Below are 10,000 nucleotides of genomic sequence, written 5' to 3'. Positions count from 1 at the left end.
AGGACTCCAGCTCATCAGTAAAGGCCTCCTGATAGGGCTGGTCGGCAGTCTTGATCTTTTGGAAGAACTCTCTGAAACATCCTCGAGGGTCGATCTTCAGGCTCTTAGCCAACTCTAAGATGAACTGCATCACTATGGTCTGATGGGCTACCTGATCCATCAAACCATGTTTCTCATCCACCTCCAGGTCGATACACATGATGACCAGGAAGTTAGCCGTCTCTTCACACACCAGGTAAGGGTGGTCAGACAGGTACTTCTGACTGTCCTCCCAACGCCGAAGCATCCCAAAGTGTTTGATCTCTTTCTTGTGTTTATCTACAAAAGTCTGGTGTTTCTCCTCCTTCTGTTCCTCCGTCTCTTCGGTCACTTCCGGTTTGATGTTCAAAATACTCTTGCTGAATCCCTCTTTGCTGAGCGTGTCAACGTTCCAAGGCATCTTTTTCTCCTCTCTCCGGTGTTCCTCCATCTTCTTCTCCCACAAGCGTTGATCCTTTCTGTATTTCTTCTCCTCGGCCTGGGCCTTGCTCAGCGCCGTCTTCCTCTCCTCCTCTCCCTCCTTCTTTCCTTCCTCCTCTAACTCCTTCACTCTGTACTGCACCTCTTCCAGACGTCTCTTACACTCTGCCATGTTCCTCTCCAGCTCCTCTCCTTTCTCCTCGAAGGCCACCTGTTTCTCCACACGCGCCTGATGCCTCCATCGGAAGAGGCTCGGCGTGTCGATATTGGGGTGAGTCTCATCCTCGTCATCCGATACTTCGATGTGGTCCCACACACTGTAATCAATAGTCCTGGACGTCATCTTCTCGCTCCTTCTCTTTCCGTGGGAAGTCCACGCAACAACGGCACACGAAATGGAAATGACGTGAAAAAAAGAAAAATGTCAACTTTGGTCCTGTTGAAAATGTGAGCTAAGCTTGCCAGAGAACCCGCCGCACTATACTCGTTGCTTCAGCTCAGAAGTATTTTATTGATCTCTCTAAGGCTTTTGATACAGTTGATCATGCTATACTAAGGCAGAGATTGTCGAGTGCAGGTCTTTCAGAGCATGCAGTTGCATGGTTTGCTAACCATCTGTCTGATAGAACTCAGTGCACTCAAGTTGATGGGCTCATGTCTTAGAGCTCCCCCCCCCTACTTTGTGCAATTTCCGCCTGAAGACATACCCAAATCTAACAGCCTGTCACTCAGGCACAGAACCAAGGATATGCATATTCTTGGTACCAGTTGAAAGAAAACACTCTGAAGTTTGTGTAAATGTGAATTGAATGTAGGAGAATATAACACAATAGATCTGGTTTGGATAAAACAATGGAGAAAAAAACACATCTTTATTTGTTGTTTTTTATCATCATCTTTAAAATGAACAAGACAAAACAAACATTCAGATAGGATGCTGGGGACAATTTCTGTGGTAAATATAAGAGGACAACAGTACTTGTGCAAAGTTTCAGAATGATAACTTCCAAAATGAGTGTGCTACATGACATTTATCATGAAGTCACCCAGGTGTCCCACACAAGTAGCCCAAATGTACCCAAGTGGCCAAATTGGTGAAGGTATACATTTTGATGGTATTCTAACCCCCCCCCCCCAAAGAATTAAGAAAAATAAATGAAAAAAATATATATATACACATTTACAAATTAACATGGGTAACTATTTACACACTTTCAATATTTAAAAGACCCTCAGTCCTCTATCAAATCAATTTATATAGCCCCAGCCTAAAACCCCAAAGAGCAAGCAATGCAGGTGTAGAAGCACGGTGGCTAGGAAAAACTCCCTAGAAAGGCCAAAACCTAGGAAGAAACCTAGAGAGGAACCAGGCTATATATAATAATATAATAATAATAATAATATATGCCATTTAGCAGACGCTTTTATCCAAAGCGACTTACAGTCATGTGTGCATACATTCTACGTATGGGTGGTCCCGGGGATCGAACCCACTACCCTGGCGTTACAAGCGCCATGCTCTACCAACTGAGCTACAGAAGGACCATGAGGTGTGGCCAGTCCTCTTCTGGCTGTGCCGAGTAGAGAGGAACCAGGCTATGTGGGGTGGCCAGTCCTCTTCTGGCTGTGCCGGGTAGAGAGGAACCAGGCTATGAGGGGTGGCCAGTCCTCTTCTGGCTGTGCCGGGTAGAGAGGAACCAGGCTATGAGGGGTGGCCAGTCCTCTTCTGGCTGTGCCGGGTAGAGAGGAACCAGGCTATGAGGGGTGGCCAGTCCTCTTCTGGCTGTGCCGGGTAGAGAGGAACCAGGCTATGAGGGGTGGCCAGTCCTCTTCTGGCTGTGCCGGGTAGAGAGGAACCAGGCTATGAGGGGTGGCCAGTCCTCTTCTGGCTGTGCCGGGTAAAGAGGAACCAGGCTATGAGGGGTGGCCAGTCCTCTTCTGGCTGTGCCGGGTGGAGATCACAGTGGTTGTAGAGGATGCAACAGGACAGCACCTCAAGAGTAAATATGAACAGTTTAGGGTTCCATAGCCGCAGGCAGAACAGTTGAAACTGGAGCAGCAGCACGGCCAGGTGGACTGGGGACAGCAAGGAGTCATCATGCCAGGTAGTCCTGACGCATGGTCCTAGAGCTCAGGTCCTCCGAGAGAGAGAAAGAAAGAGAGAATTAGAGAGAGCATACTTAAATTCACACAAGACACCGGATAAGACAGGAAAAGTACTCCAGATATACAACAACGCCCATGCCCTTTTGGCCCTTAGGCACATCCATGCCTGTACAAATATATTTGTGTAGATGAACACTTGGTGTAGTGGTGCTGTAGCCAGCAAGCTCCTTGATGCTCCCTCTAATGTAGACTGATTGGAGGAAGCATGCTGGCTGTGTTGAGATGTATGGGTTTGTATTCTATACAATACCATTTTATATACAGTGGGGCAAAAAAGTATTTAGTCAGCCACCAATTGTGCAAGTTCTCCAACTTAAAATGATGAGAGAGGCCTGTAATTGTCATCATAGGTACACTTCAACTATGACGGACAAAATGAGAAAAGAAAATCCAGAAAATCACATTGTAGGATTTTTAATGAATTTATTTGCAAATTATGGTGGAAAATAAGTATTTGGTCAATAATAAAAGTTTATCTCAATACTTTGTTATATACCCTTTGTTGGCAATGACAGAGGTCAAACGTTTTCTGTAAGTCTTCACAAGGTTTTCACACACTGTATATTGGTGTTTTTAAATCACTGGTGAAGGATTTTGAGGCTGATTCCCTGACCTGTCAATGGTTTTAATTTGCTGTTTTATACTCTTGTGAATTCAGTGGTTTCTACTAGATTACTTGTAGTTTTTCATGTTGTCTGTCTGTAATTTGTTTTTAAGGACTTGGTGCTGCCTATCTTGGCCAGGACGCTCTTGAAAAAGCGATTTTAATCTCAATGATCCCTTCCTGGTTAAATACAGTGCCTTGCGAAAGTATTCGGCCCCCTTGAACTTTGCGACCTTTTGCCACATTTCAGGCTTCAAACATAAAGATATAAAACTGTATTTTTTTTGTGAAGAATCAACAACAAGTGGGACACAATCATGAAGTGGATATTTCAAACTTTTTTAACAAATCAAAAACGGAAAAATTTGGCGTGCAAAAGCAAACAATAGTATATCAAAGGATAAATCTAATGCGTTGGAATAAAGGCAATCAAACAAATGTTGAAGTAGACACCAAATGTCAAAGCAAAATGTATAGGTAAAGGAGCTTAGCTGAGAGAGAAATTCAGCGATACTGAGTGGACAGCCCCGCCACGTAGAAATACATGGTTTAAACCATGACAGAAACGTGGGGGTGTTTGTTTTATTTGGACGATTTTGATGTCGTATTTACCACTACATTTTAAACAAATAGGAGAATGGTGAAATGAGCGTAATGTAGAGACCCCCTACTCTTTTGTTGTATTTAGGGGAGCTAACGTCTCATTTAGGAGAGCTAACGTCTCATTTAGGGAAGCTAACGTCTCATTTAGGGAAGCTAACGTCTCATTTAGGAGAGCTAACGTCTCATTTAGGAGAGCTAATGTCTCATTTAGGGAAGCTAACGTCTCATTTAGGAGAGCTAACGTCTCATTTAGGAGAGCTAACGTCTCATTTAGGAGAGCTAACGGAGAGCTAACGTCTCATTTAGGAGAGCTAACGTCTCATTTAGGAGAGCTAACGTCTCATTTAGGAGAGCTAACGTCTCATTTAGGAGAGCTAAGGTCTCATTTAGGAGAGCTAACGTCTCATTTAGGAGAGCTAACGTCTCATTTAGGGGAGCTAACGTCTCATTTAGAGGAGCTAACGTCTCATTTAGGGGAGCTAACGTCTCATTTAGGAGAGCTAACGTCTCATTTAGGAGAGCTAACGTCTCATTTAGGAGAGCTAATGTCTCATTTAGGGAAGCTAACGTCTCATTTAGGAGAGCTAACGTCTCATTTAGGAGAGCTAACGTCTCATTTAGGAGAGCTAACGTCTCATTTAGGAGAGCTAACGTCTCATTTAGGGGCGGTAACGTCTCATTTAGGAGAGCTAACGTCTCATTTAGGAGAGCTAACGTCTCATTTAGGAGAGCTAACGTCTCAGTCAGTGGATGTAGCCCCCCCTGCCTCCCCCGTAATTCACACCCTGCTCTAACATCTCTCTCCTGTCCAGACGGTGCCCAAGCCCATCGCCCTGGAGCCCTGTTTTGGGAACAAGGCCGCTGTCCTCTCCATCTTTGTCCGTTTACCCAGAGGCACCGGGGGCATCCCCCCGCCCGGTCAGTCTGGTAAGATACAGGAATACCCTCCTTCTGTCTATGTTTTCTCTGTCTGTCTGTCTGTCTGTCTGCCTGTCTGTCCCCCAGTCTCCCCCCAATCTTCCCCCAGTTTCTCCCCAGTCTCTCCCCCCAATCTCCCCCAGTCTCTCCCCCAATCTCTCCCCAGTCTCTCCCCAGTCTCTCCCCCAGTCTCTCCCCCAGTCTCTCCCCAATCTCTCCCCAATCTCTCCCCAATCTCTCCCCAATCTCTCCCCAGTCTCTCCCCCAATCTCTCCCCCAGTCTCTCCCCAGTCTCTCCCCCAGTCTCCCCAGTCTCTCCCCCAGTCTCTCCCCCAGTCTCTCCCCCAGTCTCTCCCCCAGTCTCTCCCCCAATCTCTCCCCAGTCTCTCCCCAGTCTCTCCCCCAGCCTCTCCCCAGTCTCTCCCCCAGCCTCTCCCCAGTCTCTCCCCAGTCTCTCCCCCAGTCTCCCCAGTCTCTCCCCCAGTCTCTCCCCAGTCTCTCCCCAGTCTCTCCCCAGTCTCTCCCAAGTCTCTCCCCAGTCTCTCCCCAGTCTCTCCCGTCTCTCTCCAGTCTCTCTCCAGTCTCTCCATTCTCTCCCCAGTCTCTCCCCAGTCTCTCCCCAGTCTCTCCCGTCTCTCTCCAGTCTCTCTCCAGTCTCTCCATTCTCTCCCCAGTCTCTCCCCAGTCTCTCTCCAGTCTCTCCAGTCTCTCCCCATTCTCTCCCCCGTCTCTCTCCAGTCTCCCCTCAGTCTCACACACACCTCCTCTAGACACACACACCTCCCCCAGTGACACACACAACTCCCCTAGACACACACACCTCCTCTAGACACACACCTCCTCTAGACACACACACCTCCTCTAGACACACACACACCTCCCCTAGACACACACACCTCCTCTAGACACACACACCTCCTCTAGACACACACCCCTCCTCTAGACACACACCTCCTCTAGACACACACACCTCCCCTAGACACACACACCTCCTCTACACACACACACCTCCTCTATACACACATACCTCCTCTAGACACACACACCTCCTCTAGACACACACACCTCCTCTAGACACACACACCTCCTCTAGACACACACACCTCCTCTAGACACACACATCTCCCCCGTGTAGATAGCGTAGTCCTATAGCATAATGGTAATCATGTATTTGAATGGTAAATCTTTATTAAATATCTGTGTAAGATGTAGCGTATCTACAATACAGGTGAATGAGTATTGTGAAGGCAGTGTAAACAGCAGCAGATCTCCCTCTATATCTCGCTGGGACAGACAGGCTGGGGGACATTTACATGTCTATGATCTCTATTATGGGATGAGTGTCTCCATTAGGAGGGTGTCCCTGCGTTCAGATCTGGTTTGGGATGATTCACAGTCTGTTTCTCCTCCATTTGGGATGATTCACAGTCTGTTTCTCCTCCATTTGGGATGATTCACAGTCTGTTTCTCCTCCATTTGGGATGATTCCCAGTCTGTTTCTCTTCCATTTGGGATGATTCACAGTCTATTTCTCTTCCATTTGGGATGATTCACAGTCTGTTTCTCTTCCATTTGGGATGATTCACAGTCTGTTTCTCCTCCATTTGGGATGATTCACAGTCTGTTTCTCTTCCATTTGGGATGATTCACAGTCTGTTTCTCCTCCATTTGGGATGATTCACAGTCTGTTTCTCTTCCATTTGGGATGATTCACAGTCTGTTTCTCTTCCATTTGGGATGATTCACAGTCTGTTTCTCCTCCATTTGGGATGATTCACAGTCTGTTTCTCTTCTATTTGGGATGATTCACAGTCTGTTTCTCCTCCATTTGGGATGATTCACAGTCTGTTTCTCTTCCATTTGGGATGATTCACAGTCTGTTTCTCTTCCATTTGGGATGATTCACAGTCTGTTTCTCTTCCATTTGGGATGATTCACAGTCTGTTTGTCTTCCATTTGGGATGATTCACAGTCTGTTTCTCTTCCATTTGGGATGATTCACAGTCTGTTTCTCTTCCATTTGGGATGATTCACAGTCTGTTTGTCTTCCATTTGGGATGTATTTGATGGTACTCATCAACATCATTTGCATAGAAGAAGCAATCTCTTATTTTATATAATTGTACGCTGTCTTTAATGTCTTCATTCATGATGCATGAGCCACTTTGCTATGCGCTTTGCGCACACAGGAAGTTCGGTTGGTGAAGCTTGACACGAGGCAGAGATATTTTTCACCAGTATCTCTGCTTGAGAGAGAGAGAAAGAGATGATGAAGTGAATGAATCAAGTTCTTGGTGACAATCAACTTTGAAATTAGCATATTTTTGCCTCATCACAAACAAAGTACTGTTAACGTCAGCTAGCTAGGAAAGTTAGCCTACATAGCTGGAAGCTACCGCTGTCATCTTGCATTGTAAAACATTGTTTTGTGAACATTAATGAACCGTTTCAACATTTCTTAATGCCGGGTTACATTTATTGAAGATTATTAACTTCTGGGCAGTCGAACATGATGCAGCCCGGACTCCCAGAGCAACAGTTCCTCGTCAACAGTTCCTCGTCAACAGGTCTTCGTCAACAGGTCCTCGTCGACAGGTCCTCGTCGACAGGTCCTCGTCGACAGGTCCTCGTCGACAGGTCCAGGTCCTCGTCGACAGGTCCTCGTCGACAGGTCCAGGTCCTCGTCGACAGGTCCTCGTCGACAGGTCCAGGTCCTCGTCGACAGGTCCTCGTCGACAGGTCCAGGTCCTCGTCGACAGGTCCTCGTCGACAGGTCCAGGTCCTCGTCGACAGGTCCTCGTCGACAGGTCCAGGTCCTCGTCGACAGGTCCTCGTCGACAGGTCCTCGTCGACAGGTCCTCGTCGACAGGTCCTCGTCGACAGGTCCTCGTCGACAGGTCCTCGTCGACAGGTCCTCGTCAACAGGTCCTCGTCAACAGGTGCTCGTCAACAGGTGCTCGTCAACAGGTCCTCGTCAACAGGTCCTCGTCAACAGGTCCTCGCCAACAGGTCCTCGTCAACAGGTCCTCGTCAACAGGTCCTCGTCAACAGGTCCTCGTCAACAGGTCCTCGTCAACAGGTCCTCGTCAACAGACAGGAGAAACGCTGACAGACTTGATCCTCTCTCATTTAGTAGACGACGTGAGGCACAGTTGACAGAAGTATCCGAGTACGGAACAATTTTTTTCGTATCTGAAAAGTGTATCTATACCGTACAGCGCTAATCCTTCTTGTTCACTTCTGCAAATGGCTGCCTTCTAAATTAAAGTGCCACTAGCCACCACTGTATCCTAAGGCCCATTTGGTTTATGATGAACATATTTGTCCTAAGACATCACTTCCTGTTTGCTAATACATTTTTTATTTTTCACCTTTTATTTAACGAGTCAGGTCAGTTAAGAACAAATTATTTTTTTCAATGACGGCCTAGGAACAGTGGGTTAACTGCCTGTTCAGGGGCAGAACGAAAGATTTGTACCTTGTCAGCTCGGGGATTCGGTTACTAGTCCAACGCTCTAACCAGTAGACGACCTGTCTATCTGTCTGTCTGTCTGTCCATCCGTCTGTCTGTCTTGCTACTTATACATCACTTCCTGTTACTAATACATCACTTTCTGTCTCTGTGTAGGTCTAACGGTGGCCTCGGCCCTGGTGGATGTGTCTCAGCAGATGTGTCTTGGTTACAAGGAGAAGTCATGTGGTCTGAGGAACAGGAAGCATCACCCCTCTGCACAGCCCTCCACCTGTATCTGACCACACCCCCTCCCTGCCCCTGGACCCCACCCTGCCCCTGGACCCACCACTTCCCCTGCCCCAGAGACTATAACCCCGAACAGGAAGCAACACCCCTCTGCACAGCCCTCCACCTGTATCTGACCACACCCCCTCCCTGCCCCTGGACCCCTCCCTGCCCCTGGACCCCACCCTGCCCTTGTACCCCACCCTGCCCCTGGACCCCACCCCAGAGACTATAACCCCGAACTGAAGGAAGAGAAGGAGGGAGAAAAGGGGGAGAGGACAGCCATCCTCCTAAAGGCTTCCCAGTTGACACCTGGTGCACCACAGCACCTCGTCCGAAGAGAGGGACCACGGCTTCATTGCTGCTCGAGGAGAGGTGTTGTTGTCTGTCTGGTGTCCACCCGGGTGTAACTAGTGATGGTAACAGTCTCCTGTTAGAATCTGTCCTAGGGTCAGTTTTCCTTCTGTTTTCTTCTTCTGGTGAGACCACACAGCTGCTCTGGTTCTCCTCTCCTTTCTATGCCCCCCCTCTCCACTTCTGCCCTCTCCTCCCCTTGTCTTCCCCTCTCTACCCCCTGCCTCCCCTCTCTACCCTTCTCTACCCCTCTCTACCCCCAGCCTCCCCTCTCTACCCCTTCTCCTTCCCCCTGCCTCCCCTCTCTACCCCTCTCTACCCCCAGCCTCCCCTCTCTACCCCCTTCTCCTTCCCCTGCCTCCCCTCTCTACCCCTCTCTACCCCTCTCCTTCCTCAGCTCACTGTTCTCTGCCTCTCCTCTGTTACCCATTCAGGTTGAAAACACTGTTTCCTAATATCTCCTAATATATCTCCTGATATATCAGTTTTTTATACTGTTTCCTAATATATCTCCTGTCTGGCCTCAAACAAGACAACTCCTTCCTGTGTAGCCTCCTCTGGAAGCCTCCTCTGGCCTCAAACAAGACAACTCCTTCCTGTGTAGCCTCCTCTGGAAGCCTCCTCTGGCCTCAAACAAGACAACTCCTTCCTGTGTAGCCTCCTCTGGAAGCCTCCTCTGGCCTCAAACAAGACAACTCCTTCCTGTGTAGCCTCCTCTGGAAGCCTCCTCTGGCCTCAAACAAGACAACTCCTTCCTGTGTAGCCTCCTCTGGAAGCCTCCTCTGGCCTCAAACAAGACAACTCCTTCCTGTGTAGCCTCCTCTGGAAGCCTCCTCTGGCCTCAAACAAGACAACTCCTTCCTGTGTAGCCTCCTCTGGAAGCCTCCTCTGGCCTCAAACAAGACAACTCCTTCCTGTGTAGCCTCCTCTGGAAGCCTCCTCTGGCCTCAAACAAGACAACTTCTTCCTGTGTAGCCTCCTCTGGAAGCCTCCTCTGGCCTCAAACAAGACAACTCCTTCCTGTGTAGCCTCCTCTGGCCTCAAACAAGACAACTCCTTCCTGTGTAGCCTCCTCTGGCCTCAAACAAGACAACTCCTTCCTGTGTAGCCTCCTCTGGCCTCAAACAAGACAACTTCTTCCTGCATAACTTCCTGTT

General features: G+C 48.3%; 2 protein-coding genes across 6 annotated transcripts in view; one reads left to right on the top strand and one right to left on the bottom strand.

Annotated features, from left to right (window-relative positions):
- Positions 1 to 810, bottom strand: part of LOC124046836 (hsp90 co-chaperone Cdc37-like) — a 1,555-nt gene extending 745 nt beyond the window's left edge. Inside the window, exon 1 of the mRNA XM_046367622.1 lies at positions 1 to 810. This exon is cut by the window's left edge and continues 745 nt beyond it. Within this exon, the coding sequence (XP_046223578.1) occupies positions 1 to 802 (802 nt within the window). The 5' untranslated portion in view covers positions 803 to 810.
- atrn (attractin) overlaps positions 1 to 9,097 on the top strand; it is a 258,397-nt gene extending 249,300 nt beyond the window's left edge. For all 5 annotated transcript variants that reach the window (XM_046367620.1, XM_046367619.1, XM_046367616.1 and 2 more), the window contains exons 28-29: positions 4,645 to 4,759; positions 8,379 to 9,097. In XM_046367620.1, coding sequence (XP_046223576.1) covers positions 4,645 to 4,759; positions 8,379 to 8,503 — 240 coding nt within the window. In that variant the 3' untranslated portion in view covers positions 8,504 to 9,097. The remainder of the gene's footprint in view (positions 1 to 4,644; positions 4,760 to 8,378) is intronic.
- The last annotated feature ends 903 nt before the right edge of the window (positions 9,098 to 10,000 follow it).

The sequence above is a fragment of the Oncorhynchus gorbuscha genome, linkage group LG10 (genome assembly GCF_021184085.1).
Source record: "Oncorhynchus gorbuscha isolate QuinsamMale2020 ecotype Even-year linkage group LG10, OgorEven_v1.0, whole genome shotgun sequence".
Classification (NCBI taxonomy): Eukaryota; Metazoa; Chordata; class Actinopteri; order Salmoniformes; family Salmonidae; genus Oncorhynchus; species Oncorhynchus gorbuscha.
This window is presented reverse-complemented; position numbering and strand designations above follow the sequence as displayed.